At 41.3% G+C, this 20,528-nt stretch overlaps 2 protein-coding genes across 2 annotated transcripts; both read right to left on the minus strand.

Moving 5' to 3' along the window:
* Window positions 1-1,482: 1,482 nt before the first annotated feature.
* LOC124606552 lies at window positions 1,483-16,120 on the minus strand. Its single transcript, XM_047138536.1, has 3 exons — window positions 16,028-16,120; window positions 7,082-7,285; window positions 1,483-1,812 (listed from the first exon to the last, which is right to left on the minus strand). Exons 1-3 carry the CDS (start codon window positions 16,118-16,120, stop codon window positions 1,597-1,599), a joined length of 513 nt encoding a protein of 170 aa, XP_046994492.1. The 3' UTR covers window positions 1,483-1,596.
* Window positions 16,121-17,527: 1,407 nt separating this feature from the next.
* LOC124606899 (cuticle protein 4.9-like) lies at window positions 17,528-20,076 on the minus strand. Its single transcript, XM_047138999.1, has 2 exons — window positions 19,921-20,076; window positions 17,528-17,857 (listed from the first exon to the last, which is right to left on the minus strand). The coding sequence occupies exons 1-2, from the start codon at window positions 19,930-19,932 to the stop codon at window positions 17,642-17,644; spliced, it is 228 nt and encodes a 75-aa protein (XP_046994955.1). The 5' UTR covers window positions 19,933-20,076; the 3' UTR covers window positions 17,528-17,641.
* Between the last annotated feature and the right edge of the window lie 452 nt (window positions 20,077-20,528).

A 20,528-nucleotide genomic window follows, 5' to 3' on the forward strand; every position in this document is an offset into this window, starting at 1 on the left:
CTTTGTTAATTTGATTCGATTTGTAATCACTGAAATATCATATAACTTCTCAACTTGTGAATTTTCATTATGTTTTGTCCTTCGCTTCAGAGTACTTCGCTTTTTTGTGAGGCAGTGTATTCACTTGTTTTCTCAGCTCCGCTTGTATCTTTTAGTGTTCCTCAATTAGTATGTCCTTTTACCCTCCTCTCTTCATTGCCTGTGTCCTGCCATGTTTCTCATTTTCCTCCTCCTCGCTCTTCGCTTCTTTCAGATCTATTACCGCCAATACATTGCTAATATTTGCAGCCATTCTTCCTCAGTGGTTACTTCAGTGCTGTTTATGTTGTGGATCAGAAAAAAAAAATGTATTATTCGTCTTTTATGAGACGAGTAATAATCGTATCTGCAGCTACTAATGTCTCATTTCACTTACTGTGCCAAATTACTCTAATAACTGAAGTGGTATGATACCTATCTTATCAAAGAGTGGGTAACTCTTATTTAATCATTGATCAGGATAGGTTTAAGGGCGTCGGTGAAAGTTCTGCAGGCTGACATGGTGACATGGAAAAATTGGCAACAAGTGCCAGATGTGTCCAAATGAGAAGAGTGTGTATAAAAGAACGTCAAAAGACGAAAGTTTTAACAACTTGATATCATTTTCGCAGTTTTGCCTCTGGAGAGGTGCACAAATTGTTTGTGTGTGAGACATTTTTTGGACTGAGCGAAAGTTGAGAATATAAGACAACTTCCTTTATTTAATAAAATAATTTGACTGAGTAGATACTACCCAAAGCATGAATAATTTATAGCTTTGTGGAAGTAATGGACATGCTCACCAACTGATCTTTTCGTATTCAGCAAATGTGAAGTATAAGATCGGCATCCAGTGTATGTATCTGGTTTTAGAGCTGTATAACAATGTGTGTCCTAGTTTAAGATGAAAACTCAGAGGTCCTCGGAGTATTTAAGTGGCCTGACACCTTGAAATTAGCACACATCATATATCAAAAGTTACACAAAATTCGATATAAGTCTCTTCTAATGTATGGCTATTTCACGTCAATTCATACAATCACATGGAGAGAAAATGCTTTAATTCCTGGGTTCCATTGATTATTTATCTTCAGAGACGTTTTTACTTATTTCATATTCAGTTTGGGAAGTCTAGTGCGGCAAGTGTGATGATTTTGATCTACTTTGGTTACATGGCCATCTTCATTATCAGTGAGATCTCGCATTTTCTTAATGTTGACAAACGAAACCTTTTGACTTTGTGTATGGAAAAATAGTTTTTGATGTGAATGTGACTTGTTCAAAAGATTTATACCCTCGTTTGCTCTGTATCTTTTAGTACCACTCAGCGTTTCCAACATTATTGTGCAGCTGCGGAACTGTCCATAAATCTCAAGATGCTGCTTTAGTTTGAGGAAGACTAGAAGGGAATCATGTGGAATGGATTATTGATGGGGAGAGAAATAATAAACGTACACACTGATATTGTTTTGTGAAACAGTTGTATTTTTAAAAAAGTGTGCTATAAGGCAAATGTGTTTGGGTGTGGCGTTGATCCGTCATGTGTTGAGTGGTCAGCTGCGGAGTCTCGCGGAGACCTCAGCGGTAGTAGTAAGGGTAGGCGGCGTAGGGGTAGGCGGAGTAGGCGCTGACGACGGGGGCGGCACGGTAGGCGGCGGCGGCGTAGGGGTAGCCGTAGTAGCCGTAGGTGGCCGCGTAGGGCGACGCCACATACACTGCCTCGGAGCCCTTCAGGTCCTTCTCCTCAGCGGCGAAGGCCACGGCCACCAGCAGGGCCATCAGGACGGCGCACACCTGCAGGAGACACACCAAGTCACGCCATCTCAGCAGAACAGCTTACCATGTCAACCATGTCAAAAAAGTAATGGCGTCGATACACTTGGATCACATACATTTTCCTTAAACCAGTTGTATCTGCATTCAGACGTAGCTATATCTGGGAGCTAGACTAGACTATGCTGTCCAAGATGACAAAGGTTTATCAGATATACGAATAACTTTGTATGCTCCCCAGGGGACTGTACTCAGTCCACAATTATTTAAATTTACTTCAGAAATATTTTCTAAATAATATTTACATCTTACTGCTATATTAAGGATGCTTCTCTCCAGAAATTATATCTAGGGGAAATTGTTGCAATGTCTAGAATCACCGACAATGATAATGGCCGCTGATACAATAACTACAGGAGCTTAAAATACGTAATTTTATGGATGTGTGCATGTAGAAAGACCTAAATTGTTCAATTCAAGAGTCATCAGGGTACCAGTTTTTTCTAATACCTCAGACCAATCACAAACAGTAGAAAGTTTAAGAATGTCATGGAAACAATGAGGGAGTTACTATTAAAACTGTGTTAGATCAGTACTCGAGCCCTCGTATCTGCCATTCGAGATTATTACGCTCTCTATCGAACAAGCGGAATATGTAACAGGAAAAGACCGAAAGCTGACTCCTCACGACATCTTCCACAGAAGATCTTGTACTGCACTCTGAGTGAACACGTTTAATGAAGAATGACTTAGCCACAGGAGAGACTCAATTATTTTACTTTTGGCAGTCTGTACGCTACTTTGAGTGTATGTGATAAGTCAAAACATCCTGCGAATTACAAGTATGCTGATCTGAATCCTGGCTTTACCTTTTCAGGTATAGTAAATAAATCCACGAAATTCCGAGAAATCAGTCAAAACAAAACTGACTATGTTTGGCTTGGCTGAATTCCCTCTATTTTATGGATAATGTAATATGTAGTGAGAACATGAAGATTCAGACAGTATACGCAATATAGTATTACTGCCAGAACCCTATGGAGCTGTAGCCTGCCAGGGAGGGTGTTAAATACATAACTTTCTTATCCTACAGTGTTTTGTCGGCGTGCTTGTTCCATATTACGTTCTGCTAACAAAAGAAAGTACCACGAGGGTGAATAGAAGTGATGGATCCTTCACCTCTTTACAGGAGAGCTTTTGGAGGTAGCTGAAAAATGAATGACTAACGAAAGACGTTGCATACATGAAAATAAGCATGTCTTATTATGTATTCACAAGGGCGTTCCCCATTACCTACGTTTATGTCACACATGGAGTATAGTGTTGAATTTTGACAACTAGAGATAATCGGTGATGTGTTTCCTCTCATAACTGAAAATATATAATGAGAAAAAGACGTTGCTGCGTGGCTGTGTTCGCGTTTACGTCTCTGGCTTTCGCTTTTACACAGGAAACTGATCATGAACTAAAGTTACGGCATAATCTTTTTACTCTTCGTAATTAGATTTGCCACCACATACTTCCAGTAACTTTAACTAATACCCGTAAATCTATAGAAGTTTAAAAAAAGAAAAACACGAATATCGATCTTCATACATCTAATGCATGAAACGGACTCATATTAGATTTATGTAGAAAGATCACCCAAAGCAGACGAATAGTGAACTCTCACAGTCTCCCTTAGCTTACTGGTACAAACTTCACACAACAGTTGCCTCAGGAAAGCCAAAACTCAGTTTCAGCGTATAAAACAGTAAAATAGACAAACTGCCTACGTTTGAAAATAATATTGAAACGAACAATCACTGTCCCTGCGGAATTGCTATGGGTTTTATGTTCTTTGTTCGAGTAATATGAAATACGCACGAAAAAGCCATATGCATTGCCTATACGAACTTGTGTACCAAGTCGATTCAAGGAATAATAGCACTACTGAGATGACTGTGTTCTTACCTAAATAACTTAATGGCAGCTTGTGAACTTCAAGAAAAAGCTGGGACTTTAACCATCCTCGGGCGTAGTGTCACTCATTCAACAGCAGACAACATAAAATTCTCAAAAAGAAATTCTTTCTCTCGGCAACAGGGTGTAAAAATCAAAACAATGTGATGAAGTCCATGTACCAGTCCGTCCTTACTATAATCTATGAGTTTCAAACTCATTACAGCTCTGTAGTTTTTTGTTAAGAGGTAATTTCACGAATATATGACATAAATAGTCGACAAAATCAAATGAGAATTCTTCCATCTGAAATCGTGTTCCTCATAAAATACACTCTGTGATAGCCAATCAACAGCTGGGAAAAGCATGGGAGAAGGAGAGTCTGTGTACTCATGTGCGCCTCCATTCTGAGATAAGACAGACAGGCGTCCTAGCATAGACGAGGAAGCCTCAATTCCACTAGTTTCATCGTGTCAGGTACGTTTCGGCGTCTTCCTCACGATACTAAAAATGCTGCTTTTTTATGTAACAGTTTTACTGCCACACCATGGATCTGACTGAAGTCTTCTCTTGACAGAATAATTTACCAGGAAACAGCGTCCTGATTAAAAAATGTAGGTACGTCTTACTTCTTAAAATCCTTGCGAACTTTTGCATGATAAAGTCTAACAGGTATCTATCAAATACAAAATGTTTCACTACAAAAAATGTTTAAAACCTGAAGATGGCAGCTAAGTCTCTTGGAACCAGTTGCCTTGAATAAAATATAGTTTGTACAATATTGGTTTCGAATGATTTTGAACAAACAGAAAATCAGTTACAGACGTTTAAAATATTTCAGAAAGTTAGTAAACCTGAGAATGTTTTTGAATGTGGAACTATAATTTAAATCCTAAAAGTTATGATCGTTAACTATACTATTCGATTCACTGCATTGTGATCACAGACAACTGCTAATTTAAACTGTCCTATTTATCCAATGGTTTTCGAACTGAGAAGGATTTCTTTTATCTAAAAAATTTTGATTTGATTTTGTACTTTCAGTGATATAATAAAAAAGAGAGAGTGTCCTCTCTTGTTTCCTCCACTGGCTCCGAATGAACGTAACAGAAACGAAAAATTTGCGCAGACTAGAGCTGAGATTTATTGTAAAATGGAAATTTTAGTGTGGTGAAAGTTAGCCACCCAGTAATGAAATTTACTGTCGATGAAACTTCGCGTAAAAATGTGTTTTTAGAACAGTAAATCTAGTGTTATGTCAATAAGAGTAAGTCCGAAAAGTATCATAATTTTCCTTCCAAGCCCATAATATTAAAATGAACATTATTTTTTGTTAGCCCTTGGATAAGTAATGTTTATGAACAGTGAGTTACCTAGGCAGCTTGTAAGAAGACAATAGTTTGAATTCTCTCAGGCCGTACTAACAGCTCAGTCTGCCTATGAGCATTGTGAGCGTAATGCAAAAAAAGGGAGAGCCCTCCTTTGCAGCAACGTGCCTCTGGCACTGAAGTAGAACAAACCTTTACTTGCATATAGGAATGTCACTGACTGAGTTATGGGTAACTTGCGAAAAGCGTTCCACAAACAAGATATCCCTGAAATTATGTATTTTCCACCGTGAAAAAGTCTCAAAGTACTCATGGCTCTCCACGAATTAAATACGTTATGATTTTCATCGCAGGTGTAAGCAATTAAGCTTGCCCGTCCTCCTGTGGATTACTGCAACGCGGTGTGCGACTCTTACCAGGTAGGATTGACGTAGGACATCGAAAAAGTTCAAAGAAGGGCAAATAACTTAGTATTATCGCGAAAAGTGAAGAGTATGTCACCGAAGCTGGGATGATGATCACTAAAACAAAGGCATTTCTCGTTGCGACCAGATCTTTTCGCTATACTTCAAGCACCAACTTTCTCCTCCAAACGTGAAAATGTTTTGTTGACTCCCACAAACAAAGGAAGAAATAAGCAGCGTAATAAAATAAGAGATATCAGAAGTCGCAGAGGAAACTTTAACTGTTCCTCTTCGAGGCTGTTCGAGACTGTAAGGCTAGAAACATAATCTGACAGGGGTTTGATGGACGCTGTGCAGGGAATTAAGTGTGAACTGCAGAGCAGTCATGTAGATGTAGATTACCAAGTGATCCTTTATGTAAATAAGTGTAATACAACACGTGTAAATATACGAAGGAATACGGTATCGTTTGAGCACACGACCGCCAGTCAGACATTGAAATTAACTACTGTTTCATGCCCTAGAAGCGCTCTCGTGGAGCTCGATGTACCTGCATATGTCTGGAGGGTACATCATCTACAATTTCACACCGAACGAGTTGCGGAAAAGGAGAATGTACCACGAGTATTGGAGAGCAACAAACCTTTAGTGGTGCAAATGACCAGCATTTCGATAGATCAGAAATCAGCGACAGTCTATGGCATACTATAAGCTTTATCAAAAATCTACACATATTCATCTGTAATTCTAAGTATGTTCCACAAAAATACCACAAATTACAATTAAGAACCCACTGTAACTCTCACAGATATGCCTTTCTGGCGTGTTGACAATGCAGCTAATGTCGTTACAACTAAAGGCCGGAAGATGAAGCTGTCAATTCGAAATGAACATTGGCAAAGTGGAAATTCTATTGAGAAGACTCAAGACAGATTCTACTATGGATTTCTACATTAATTGCACTGTCTCTGTTTTGCCAATAAATCTCCACTATGATTGCTATGATGTAATAAAGTGTTCTTGAGATTAAATGTGTTATCGTTCGATACGAAAAGAATTGGTCCACGCATCGATAGTTTCAACAGTCCGAAACAAGCAAAGTTAGACCTAGAAGCCCTAGACCAAACGTGATTGTGAATCTTACAGGTAGGAGTGGTCTGGTGATAGAAAAATCATTAAAGAAAGGTACAAGTTATCGTAGCGTAGACTGACATCGACAGCTTGGGAAAAGATGTCACTTCATGCCCAAGAGGCCCAATGTAGTTGGATTTACCGTGAGACTTGGTGAACTAAAACTTCTCATGAACCAGGCACCTACTGCGGAAATGGAGAACATACCACGAGTACTAGAAAAGAGCAAACTTTTGGTGCTCTGCAGGACTGACAAGGACAATCAGACAAACGTAGAGCTCAAACGTACGATGGGAAGTCAAGAATTAAACAGTTCCCGCGTTACGGTAAGATACCGTCTCACACGCAAAAATCCCAAAGTAGTGCAGGGTCCGTGCGAGATAACAATATTACAATTTTCAGCGGCTCTGAGCAAGCAGAGTTAGACTTAGATTATGCGGGTTACGGTCAGGAGCGGCCTGTGCCGCTTGGTCACGTGGTACTTACGAAAGCCTTCATGGTGTCGGCGGAGGTGGTTGGAGACGAGCTGCGGCCAGAGAGCAGAGGAACCTCGGAACTCGAGTGATGCCCAGCGGTGGCCAGTGGTCCCTTATATACGGCGCGGTCGGCCCCCGTCCTTGGCGGCTTCTGCCCTGGGCTGCCCACGGGTTCGCCGACCGGCTCCGCCTTTTGCCGGCCTTTCGGCTGCCGCTGCTGAGCTTACACACTACTTAATCTAACTTAAACTAACTTACGCCAAGGACAACACACACACCCATCCCCGAGGGAGGACTCGAACCGCCGACGGGGGGAGCCCCGCGGACCGTGGCCACAGACCGTGCGGATGTCCAGCGCGGAAAAAAGTCCGTTAACTGAGCTATTAAACTTTCCTCTATATATAGTCAGTATCTCAGTACAGCGAGAAAATATGTTATTTGGTGTGACTTTAGCTATCAGAGTGAACTTACAGTTTCTCGAAAGTGAGGCTGTTAGGTTATGTATAATTTCTATGTGTTTTGGTGAAAACTAGATATCAGTTTGAGATGGAACAACAACGATCAAATGCGCGGGCTTTAGAAGAAGCAGGCAAGGCAGATCCAACTGCGTGTGACCCAGAGATAGAAACTTTAAGACAGTTAAGGTTACTTTTCGCCAGACAGTCCAAAATGCCCACCAAGGAAGACTTTGTCAGTATACCCAGTAAGGAAGACTTAGCAAATTTACCCTCTAAGCAGAATTTTATTGTCAAACAGAGCGAAGTATGTGGGATTGTACGGCAACAGGCGAATCTTGCTACTAGAGTTACAGAATTAGTAACTGAAATCACAGAACTAAAAAAGTGACAGGAACAGTTTCCACAACAAGGACTGAAAACTCGGCTTGAAACTACCACTCCTCCTATTGCGGACTAAGTTGTATAGGTATCCAACATTAATTCAGGCCATCAGAAAAGGATACCGGAAAAGTCTGACGAACGTAAGCGATACTTTTCCTCAGAGATAAATACTTAGTCTGAGACAAGTGAAGTGGAAGTTAAACAAAATGTAGATGGAAAGATTAAGTTGGTGGTTGCAATCTTACTTGGCTCTAATACATCATGCGATTCAAAAGTTCAGGAGGAGCTACATAGTATTAAGCGACAGAGAGATTCGAATCTCGAACAATGGAAAACTCTGATGACTTGCCAAGTAGAGAAGGTGTTTGAAGAAGCGGAACAAGTGCGATAGCAATACAGCATAGTAATACATTGTACGTGATTCAGTACAGCCACAAACCTCGAGCACTGACTCATATTGTGGAAATGAAGATCCATTTCAAATAGAGCCGAGAAACAACATGAATTCAAATCCTGAGGTGACTCCCGCCACATAAGACTATGCTTAGACAGTTCCGACGTTAATAACTGATAAAATGTTTTAGTTATTGAAGGTTTAATAGTAGACTACATCCTCAGTGAGGACTTTTCTCTTGAAAATGGGACATAAAGTTCGACTTTTCAGAGGGTCATATCTCATGCCAGATCAACAGAGTGGTAACCTGATTAGAGCTTACTAAGCAAGAAATGGAATGTAGTCGAATTAAGTCGGGTGATGCTGAGGGAATTAGATTAGGAAATAAGACACTTAAAGTAGTAAAGGAGTTTTGCTATTTGGGGAGCAAAATAACTGATGATGGTCCAAGTAGAGAGGATATAAAATGTAGACGGGCAATGGCAAGGAAAGCGTTTCTGAAGAAGAAAAATTTGTTAACATCGAGTATAGATTTAAGTGTCAGGAAGTCGTTTCTGAAAGTATTTGTATGGAGTGTAGCCACGTATGGGAGTGAAACATGGACAATAAATAGTTTGGACAAGAAGAGAATAGAAGCTTTCGAAATGTGGTGCTACAGAAGAATGTTGGAGATTAGGTGGGTAGATCACGTAACTAATGAGGAGGTATTGAATTGGATTGGGGAGAAGAGAAGTTTGTGACACATCTTGACTAGAAGAAGGGATCGGTTGGTAGGACGTGTCCTGAGGCATCAAGGGATCACAAATTTAGCATTGGAGCGCAGCGTGGAGGATAAAAAACGTTGAGGGAGGCCAAGAGATGAATACACTAAGCAGATTCAGAAGAATGTAGGTTGCAGTAGGTACTGGGAGATGAAGGAGCTTGCACAGGATAGATTAGCATGGAGAGCTGCATCAAATCAGTCTCAGGATTGAAGACCACAACAACAAAGCAAGAAAGGAGCCGTGGAAAATATTGCAGGCAGAATCAGCTATGTGTTATTCATGAGAAACGCCATTACATGCATAATTTTCTGTCTGGAAAATTTGTGTGCTTCTACATTACACAGAAGTTCAGTAAACATTATGAGAAGCCCAGCACCTTGACCTTTACAATAGCAGCAATTGACAGACATCGTATTGCAACATTCGGATGTTTTTGAGGAACGGCCAGGAATCATTAAAGTATATATACATACCTTTTAGATGTGATTCCTCACCAAACGTTTACCACATCTTTTATGAAGTCCCTGGTCACTATGGTAGACTCTTGAAGACGAAATTTAGAGGATGTTGAGATGGGATTTGATAGAGACATCCACCAGTCCATATTGTATCTCCTTTCTGTAGTGCCTAGATCAGGTGATTATTGTACCAGTTTGGAAACGCCTGGAGAATGTGGGTGCGTTAATACTAAAGTTACAAGGGGTAAAATACTCAACAAACATCGATCTCTGTCATTCATATTGGCAAGGACCAATAAAACCAGAGCCAAGGAAATATACTGCCTACATTTATACTGAAAGGTCATGTTAGTTCAGGGTTCTTCCCTATGGGTTGAGCATTACCTCAAGAGTTTAATGTAGGCATTAGACACGGTGCTGGGACCAGTACTTAGGAGTCAACTAACTTCAGTTGTGGATGACCTTCTATTGGCAACAACGGCATTGGAGGAACAAATTACCCTACTTCCACAAGTGCTAGACATTTAAGCGAACTGGGGTTACAGCTAATCATAAGAAGTCACATTTTTGTCTAATACGAATCAAGTTTTTTGGTCATCTCACCAACATTTAAGCGAAGTGGGATTACAGATAATCATAAAAAGTCACATTTTCTCAAATATGAATCAAGTGTCTTGGTCAGCTCATCAATTTGGAAGGTATTCTATCTCATAGTGGCAAGATACGAGCGATTAATAATTTTGAAGTACCAGGAACTAAAAAAGAATCGCTTTGAGATCAGTCTATGAATCCCAGAACTTTGCTTTGATTGTTGAGGAAAGATGTACTTTGGCAGTGGGCACCAGAATGTCAGAAATCGTTTGAAGCGATTAAGACATTGCCAGTATGTTCACAAATTTTATGTCATCCTCATACGTCTTCAGAGTATGGACTTATGACTGAACCCTCAGCTGTAGGTTTTTGTGCATCCTTTGCAAGTCGGATTTTACCAGACTGTGAAAGGTCTTATACTACTACAGAGCTGGAAGTACTAGTCGTGGTATGGTCATTTCAGAAATTTTATTACTATTTGTATGGGAAGGGCAATGGCCTTGTCACAATGGTTGCACCGGTTCCCGTGAGATCACCGAAGTTAAGCGCTGTGGGGCGTGGTCGGCACTTGGATGGGTGACCATGCAGGTCGCCATGCGCTGTTGCCATTTTTCGGGGTGCACTCAACCTCGTGATACCAATTGAGGACCTACTCAGCCGAAGAGTAGCGGCTTCGGTCAAGAATATCAAGAATACCATCATAACGACCGGGAGAACGGTGTGCTGACCCCACGCCCCTCCTATCTGCATTCTCCACTGAGGATGACACGGCGGTCGGATGGTCCCGGTAGGCCACACGCGGCCTGAAGACGGAGTGCTTTTATTTGTATGGGAAAGAAAACAATAGTTTACTAGTGGCGCAATACCTAGTAGACTTGTAGTTACAGATTTGCGAATGGTGTTTGTCGCTAGCTGTCACTTGCATGAGTTAAGATTGCTTTATGCCTTTCCACAGAGTCCCCTCTGTCCTCCCTTCCGATCCTTCACATCATCTCTTGGTCATCACAAGGGTTAATGATGTAAATTGATTTCCACCCTTCTAACCGTGATTCTTAATTTTCCTCTAAAATGTTTATTGCTATTTTATGTTTCTACAGTTGTTTCTGGGACTGAATTTGTTAATTATTCTATCTCGACATTTAATGCAAGATCCCAACTCTACGAAAACCATGCCACTTGGTGCTATGTTATAGCTAGTTTTGTAACTAGAGTATGTGGTGCTGGTCAACTGAGTACCGTTATGACGATGGATACCCTTTCACACAATACTGTAAGTTAATTTCTTTCTCCTGGTGTGTAAACTTGGTTTCTAATGAATTCAAGTATATTCAGTCTTAAAATTTCATCTATAAATTGTGCTTTCATGGTGACTGATGTTTTTGTCAGATACTGTCATGCTAGGCCGTGCTCGAAACGTCTAAATGTAAAGTTTGAACAAGTAATGGACTCTTTTTTAATAGCTGCCGAAGAGCGTAAAAAGGACCTACTCAGTATCCAGAAGCCCCTGTGTAATACATAATTGACCACTAGATATGACAAGCAGCAGACTCGCCAACATAAAACGAGGAGGGGAATGCTGTGTTGTCGGCAGAGAAGCAGCAACAGTAGACTGGGTCGGTAAGGAAAGCTCAGTGACATCGAATGTGGTCCAGTCACTGGCCGTCAACTCAGCAACAAATCCATCAGGGACATTACAACCCTTCTGGATCTGCCCAGGTCGACTGTTGGTGGTGTGATTGTGCAGTGAAAATCCAAAGGAACAACCACAACTAAACCAAGACCAGACACACCTTATGTACTGAGTGATAGAGACCATCGAGCAATGCGGATGGGGGTTGTAAGAAATGGCATGAAATCAACATAAGAATCACTCGTAGAGTTCCAAAGTGTTATCAGCAGTTCTGCTGACAAAGTGACTGTTCGCAAAGAGTAAGAAAGAATGGCGTCCAATGGTTGAGAAGTTCCCCGTAAACCACACATTTTTGCAGTCAATGTTAAGTGACGCCTGACATGGTCCAAATAGTGACGCCACTTGATGGTGGATGACGGAGAACGAGTGATTTGGAGTGATGAGTCAATCCGTGCCCTCTGATAATCTGACGGAAGGGTTTGGGTTTGGCGAATGTCTGGAGAACGTTATCTGCCGTCCTGTGCAGTGAAAACAGTGAAGTATGGAGAAGGTGATGATATGGTAAGAGGGTGGTTTGTACGTAGACCTCTTATTGCAGCAATTGTGAGGTAACTGTTTGTGGGCAATAACGTTCCTGAAATTGACTGACCTGCCTAGAGTCCTGAACTAAACCAAATGGAACGTCTGTGAAATGAGTTTGAATTTCGACAACGCTCCAGAATCCCAGCGTCAGACATCGTCACTTACCATGATTGCGGTTCTTTTAGGAAGAATTAGCTGCCATTCCTCCAGACATTCGCACACTCCAACGGAGTCAACCCACCATAAAGGAGGTGATGATGTTTGGTTTGTGGGGCGCTCAACTGCGCGGTTATCAGCGCCAGTACAAATTCCCAACCTTTGCTCATCATTTTCATGAATGATGAGGACAACACAATCACCCAGTCACCTCGAGGCAGGTGAAAATCCCTGACCCTTCCGGGAATCTAACCTGGCAGCCCGTGCTTGGGAAGCGAGAACACGACCGTGAAACTACAGGCTGCGGACCCCATAAAGGAGAAGGTGGACACACCTCATATTAATGTCCAGTGATAGTTGCCTGGACAGTTCTAATCAGATGGTGTACAACCTCCGTTTCAATATAGTAGGTGTATATGTTTTGCCATTTGATGCATGTGAGTGGACCGAGTAATCTAGGCCGAAAGAGAAATACTGACTCTCCAAGCGGAGAGCTCTCACATGAGGAATCTGACCCTGCGACTTTTTATCGTCATGTCGAGGATGTACTAAGTCCAAAATGACAATAGTAATGCAGCAGTTGTAGATTTTTAAGAATATGTCTCCTTCCCTTCGGTGTGATATTTGTTCTGTACTGAAAATAAATCTGTGACAAACTGAACCTAAATATTACTCTAATTAATGATTGTTTAATGTTACAGTGACTGCTACATATAATGCATACTCAGGAGCTCAATGTAAAAGAGAAAGTCCAGAAAAAGAGTCACTTGTCGCTTGTAAGGTGTGTATGGAGTATCGGAAAAACATTTACAAATATTGGGGCCAAATTCTTCAGACCAATGCAGGAAAACTGTATATGTTAGGTGTTCTCTAAGGATGTCGAGAAAAGAACGGAACAGTTGCAGTCAAGATATTGTTCCGGTACCAAGTACCATTTAGAATGGTTGCAGGTGGACAAATTACACGACTACCCCATTTTATGTCTATTTCATCGGTTCCTCGATACTCATGCACGTATCACATATCAAATCGCTGTCATCTGATGATAGTCGCAATATGAAATGTAACTTAGCTAGTAGCCCAGCTGTTACAATTCATAAACCAAACATTTCTCAGACTTCTTCTCCATCATAATACCGGTATCTGGAAGATGGTCATTCATCTCCAGGCACAGTTCAGTATCATGTTACATTTAAGGAAAAAAAACCGTGCACTTTCTCTTATTAATTTTGCAATTTTTCCGAAAAAAATTAACACAGTCATTTAACTCTGTCCAAAAAATGAAATATATCCATTGGCTGACAAAAAACTGCTGCATCCAGAAATGATCAGACGTTGTAACTACGTACACGTACACACTATCGGCGAGTATGTAACTGACTAAAATTAAAATTCTCTGTGGTAAGTTGAAAGAACACCAAAGTGCGTTAGTGTTGTTCATGTTTAGTGTTGTTTATGTTTTGTTTTGTTACAAGGCGTGATAGGGCATATAACAGGCGTGAACAACGTCAGCTATTGAGAGATTACTATGAAAAACGAAGGGATGCGTCGTACGCGTGCCAGATTGCGTTATCGGCGCACGACAGAGTTTGAGTGACCTCATTGTGGGTCTCCATTTGGTTGGCTGCTCGAATCGTGCAATACCCAGAGATTTGGAGCATTTGGATGTGACACTAACCCAATTTTGTTCTGCATGGGAAAGTGATGCTAGGCATAATCGTTGCCAAGTATCTGGTCGACTACATCTGACTTCCACAAGGAAGACTGCCGAACTCTATACCAAGCATACCGCCGCCCCATGAAATACTCACTTTGCATCAATGAACATTCTGTGTAATCCCGCACAACTGGTCCGAGGCTAGCAGCAACTGGATTATGGAATTATAGACCCAATGCATAGGCTGCTCTCAACACACAATGCAAACGATTGCTGTGACCAGGAAGTGTGGGCTGCTGATCAATGGCATCAAGTTTTTAGCAGTGAACTACGGTTCTACACTACCCTGGATGAGCACCATTGGACATTATGGTGACCAGGGGAGAGGCACAGTGGTGTTACAACGGGCCTCATGGTATGGGGAACCGCCTGTTTGACCTTAAATCACAGCTCTTAGTGACTGAGGGAACTCTGAGTCTTCATGTGTTACCTCTTGTGTGACAATATTGTGGTGCCAATTTCCAACAGAACAATACTTGTCCATAAGTGGCATACGTCGCTATTGATTTACTCATGTAATGAAGCCCTCCACAGTGGTACTCTTCCAGATAGGCTTAAATATGCTATTGTCAAACCATTACACAAAAAAGGAGACAAATCATCAGTGGAAAACTTCCATCCCATTTCATTATTGGCAGTATTTTCAAAAGTGTTTCAAAGGGTTATGTAGAATAGGCTTTATAAACACATAGTACAGAAAAATATTCTCATTCGTAATCAGTTTGGATTTAGGAAAGGACTGTAAACTGATCAAGCTATATTCACTTTTACAGATGATAAATCAAAAGTTATTACCACTTGGAATATTCTGTGATCTGGCTAAAGCTTTCGATTGTGTTAAGCATATTAACCTCATACAAAAGTTAAAATATTATTATGGGATAACATGAGTAGCAGACTCATGGTTCTCATCCTATCTCTTAAATAGAAAACAGTATGTGTTTGTATCAGGCTTGCCACATAGCAATAGTTATTCAAAAAATGAAGCCATCAGACAAGGGGTGCCCCAGAGCTCTATTTTAGGTCCCTTGATGTTCCTATTATATATTAATGACCTTCCATATGCAGTGTCACAAAATGCAAATTTTATCTTATTTGTAGATGATACAAGTATTGGTATAAAAAAGAGTACCTGTGATCTAACTGAGCAATCAGCTAATGAAATATTTGTATTAATGGGTGGTTTACAGCAAACGGACTGTCACTGAATTTTGACAATACCCAGCACATACAGTTTAGTACCTCACAAGGAATACCTGACCCTATGAGTATAATGTATTCAAACATGAAATTAAATCTGTGGACAGTGTCAAATTTTTAGGGCTACAAATTGACCCCTACCTAAATTGGAAAACTAACACTCTAAAACTTAATGAAACGTCTTAGTTCAGCTACATTTGCAGTACGCATGATAGCAGAAATATGTGATTTAAAAATGGAGAAGTTAGTTTATTCGGCCTACTTCCATTCACTAATGAGTTATGGAACCATCTTTTGGGGAAACTCCTCTCACAAAGAGAACATTGTCAAAATTCAGAAACGAGTCATTAGAATTATATCTGGTGTCAGTCCCAGATCATCATGCAGATACATCTTTAAGAAACTTGGTATTGTAACTACTACTTCTCAGTACATATACTCACTGATGTCCTTTGTCATTTCCAACATTTCTCTTTTTACACAAAATAGTGCAAAACATGATTATAGTACCTGAACCAAAAACAATCTGTATAAGGACTATGGAAGCTTAACATTAGTACAAAAAGGAGTCAAGTACATGCGTTTCTCAATTAGTGATGATCTTTCATTCTTCATTCTTCATTACCCGTGCCCTGCCATGTTTCTCTTTCTCCTCCTCCTCGCTCTTCTCTTCTGTCAAATCCATTACCTCCAGTACATTGTTAACATTTGCAGCCATTCTTCCTCAGATGGTACTTCAGTGCTGCTTGTGTTGTGGATCAGAAAAAAACTATCAATCGTCTTTTATGAGACGAGTAATAATCGTATCTGCAGCTAGTAATGAATCATTTCACGTACAATGACAAATTACTCTAATAACTAAAAAAATGGCTCTGAGCACTATAGGACTTAACATCTGAGGTCATCAGTCCCCTAGACTTAGAACTACTTAAACCTAACTAACCTAAGGACATCACACACATCCATGCCTGAGGCAGGATTCGAACCTGCGACTGTAGTGGTCTCGCGGTTCCGGACTGTAGCGCCTAGAACCGCACGGTCACTCCAGCCGGCGACACTCTAATAACTGAGGTGGTGTGATACCTATCTTATGAAAGAGTGACTAACTCTTATTTAATTGTTGATCAGCATAGATTTATTAACGTTGGTGAAAGTTCTGCAGGTTATTTTGTATTTAGAGAACACAGTGCGTAGTAAGTGAGATGGAAAAATTGGCAACAAGAGCCAGATGTGTCCAGATGAGGAGAGTGTGTATAAAACAGCGGCAAAACATGAAAGTATCAACAATTTGATATCATTTTCGCAGTTTTGCCTCTAGGGAGGTGCACAAATTGTTTGTCTGTGGGACATTTTTTGGACTGAGCGAAAGTTGAGAATATAAGACAATTTGATTTATTTAATAGAATGACTTGACTGAGTGGATACTACCCAAAGCAGGCATAATTTATAGGTTTATGGAAGTAATGGACAAGCTCACCAATTGCTCTTTTCGTATTCACCAAATGTGAAGTATAAGTGGATGCATCTGGTTTTAGAGCTGTAAAACAACTGGTGTCCCAGTTTAAGATGAAAACTGAGAGGTCCCGGAATATTTAAGTGGCCTGACACCTTGAAATTAGCACACGTCATATATCAAAAGTTACACAAAATTCGATATAAGGCTCTTCTAATCTATGGCTATTTCACGTCAATTCATACAATCACATAGAGAGAAAATGCTTTAATTCCTGGGTTCCGTTGATTATTTATCTTCAGAGACGTTTTTACTTATTTCATATTCAGTTTGGGAAGTCTAGTGCGGCAAGTGTGATGATTTTGATCTACTTTGGTTACATGGCCATCTTCATTACCAGTGAGATCTCGCATTTTCTTAATGTTGACAAACGAAAACTTTTGACTTTGTGTATGGAAAAATAGTTTTTGATGTGAATGTGACTTGTTCAAAAGATTTATACCCTCGTTTGCTCTGTATCTTTTAGTACCACTCAGCGTTTCCAACGTTATTATGCAGCTGCAGAACTGTCCATAAATCTCAAGATGATGGTTTAGTTTGAGGAATACTGTAAGGGAATCATGTGGAATGGATTATTGATAGGGAGAGAAATAATAAACTTATACACTGATATTGTTTTGTGAAACAGTTGTATTTTTAAAAAAGTGTGCTATAAGGCAAGTGTGTTTGGGTGTGGCGTTGATCCGTCATGTGTTGAGTGGTCAGCTGCGGAGTCTCGCGGAGACCTCAGCGGTAGTAGTAAGGGTAGGCGGCGTAGGGGTAGCCGGAGTAGGCGCTGACGACGGGGGCGGCACGGTAGGCGGCGGCGGCGTAGGGGTAGCCGTAGTAGCCGTACGTAGCCGCGTAGGGCGACGCCACATACACTGCCTCGGAGCCCTTCAGGTCCTTCTCCTCAGCGGCGAAGGCCACGGCCACCAGCAGGGCCATCAGGACGGCGCACACCTGCAGGAAACACACCATGTCACGCCATCTCAGCAGAACAGCTTACCATGTCAACCATGTCAAAAAAGTAATGGCGTCGATACACTTGGATCACATACATTTTCCTTAAACCAGTTGTATCTGCATTCAGATGTAGCTATATCTGGGAGCTAGACTAGACTATGCTGTCCAAGATGACCAAGGTTTATCAGATATACGAATAACTTTGTATGTTCCTCAGGGGACTGCACTTGGTCCACAATTGTATAAATTTACTTAAGAAATATTTTCTGAACAGTATTTACACCTTACTGCTATATCTAGGGGAAATTGTTGCAATGTCTAGAATCACCGACAATGATAATGGCGGGTGATACAATAACTACAGGTGCTCAAATACGTAATTTTATGGATGTGTGTATGTAGAAAGACCTAAATTGTTCAATTCAAGATTCATCAGGGTATCAGCTTTTTCTAATACCTCCGATCAATCACAATCAGTAGAAAATGTACGAATGTCATGGAAACAATGAGGGAGTTACTATGTTACAAATTAAAACTGTGTTAGGTCAGTACTCGAGCCCTCGTATCTGCCCTTCAAGATTATTACCCTCTATTGGACAAGCGGAATATGTGACAGGAAAAGACTGAAAGCTAACACGAAAATGTTTTGTTGACTCCCACAAACAAAGGAAGAAATAAGCAGAGTAATAAAATAAGAGAAATCAGAAGTCGCAGAGGAAACTTTAACTATTCCTCTTCGAGGCTGTTCGAGACTGGAAGGCTAGAAACATAATCTGACAGGGGTTTGATAGACGCTCTGCTAAAACAATTAAGTGTGAACTGCAGAGCAGCCAGATGTAGATTTACCAATTGATCCTCTTTGTTAATAAGTGTAATATAACACGTGTAAATATACGAAGGAATACGGTATCGTCTGAGCACACAACCGCCAGTCAGACATTGAAATCAACTACTGTTTCATGCCCTAGAAGCGCTCTCGTGGAGCTCGATGTACCTGCATATGTCTGGAGGGTACATCATCTACAATTTCACACTGAACGAGTTGCGGAAAAGGAGAACTTAGCATGAGTACTGGAATGGAACAAACTTTTAGTGGTGCAAAGGACCAGAATTTCTATAGGACAGAAATCAGCGACAGTCTATGGCATACTATAAGCTTTAACAAAAATCTCCACATATTCATCTCTAATTCTAGGTGTGTTCCATAAAAATACCACAAATTACAATTAAGAACCCACTGTAACTCTCACAGATATGTCTTTCTGGCGTGTTGACAATGCAGCTAATGTCCTTACGACTAAAGGCCGGAAGATAATGCTGTCAATTCGAAATGAACATTGGCAAAGTGGAAATTCTATTGAGAAGACTCAAGACAGATTCTACTATGGATTTCTACATTAATTGCGCTGTCTCTCTTTTGCCAATAATTCTCCACTATGATTGCTATGATGTAACAAAGTGCTCTTGAGATTAAATGCGCAACCGTTCGATACGAAAGGAATTGGTCTACGCATCGATAGTTTCAACAGTCCGCAGCAAGCAAAGTTCGACCTAGAAGCCCTAGACCAAACGTGACTGTGAGTCTTACAAGTAGGAGTGGTCTGGTGATAGAAAACTCATTAAAGAAAGGTAAAAGTTACGGTAACGTAGACTGACATCGACAGCTTTGGAAAAGATGTCACTTCATGCCCAAGAGGCCCAATGTAGTTGGATTTACCGTGAGACTTGGTGAACTAAAACTTCTCATGAACCAGGCACCTGCTGCGGAAATGGAGAACATACCACGAGTACTAGAAAAGAGCGACTTTTGGTGCTATGCAAAACTGGCAAGGACATTCAGACAAACGTAGAGCTGAAACGTACGATGGGAAGTCAAGAAATAAACAGTTCCCGCATTACGGTAAGATACCGTCTCACACGCAAAAATCCCAAAGTAGTGGAGGGCCCGTGCAAGATAAGAATATTACTGTTTTCAACGGTTCTGAGCAAGCAGAGTTAGACCTAGATTATGCGGGTTACGGTTAGGAGCGGCCTGTGCCACTTGGGCACGTGGTACTTACGAAAGCCTTCATGGTGTCGGCGGAGGTGGTTGGAGACGAGCTGCGGCCAGAGAGCAGAGGAACCTCGGAAGTCGAGTGATGCCCCGGCGGTGGCCAGTGGTCCCTTATATACGGAGCGGTCGGCCCCCGTCCTTGGCGGCTTCTGCTCTGGGCTGCCCACGGGTTCGCCGACCGGCTCCGCTTTTTGCCGGCCTTTCGGCTGCCGCTGTCCCATTAGCGGAGGCCGGGCGTGTCCGCAGAGCTCCGGCTGTCCCTGAACTTGGCCGCCGGTCCGCGCCGCGGGAAGCAGCCTAGCAGCCCCTGATCCTCATTGTCCCAGTGGCCACGCCTGCAACAACCGACACTCTGCCTCAGAGTTTCAAACTCCCCTGTGAGGCAACCGGTGACTCTCCTCACGAGAGAAGAGAAATCGTGGTTTACTTTCGGGTCTTCGGGCGAATCGTTGTTTCCACTTTTCTGCGCCAGATATCGACGACCGACCAATTCGTCATGTTCAGACGCTGCGAACCGTGTTGTTATGCACACTTGGTGATGGATACAGTCGCTTTACTTTGGAGGGGGGGGGGATATTAAACTTTAAAAGGGGTGGGTGCGGATTTTAAGTAATA

The sequence above is a fragment of the Schistocerca americana genome, chromosome 3 (assembly GCF_021461395.2).
Source record: "Schistocerca americana isolate TAMUIC-IGC-003095 chromosome 3, iqSchAmer2.1, whole genome shotgun sequence".
Lineage (NCBI taxonomy): Eukaryota > Metazoa > Arthropoda > Insecta > Orthoptera > Acrididae > Schistocerca > Schistocerca americana.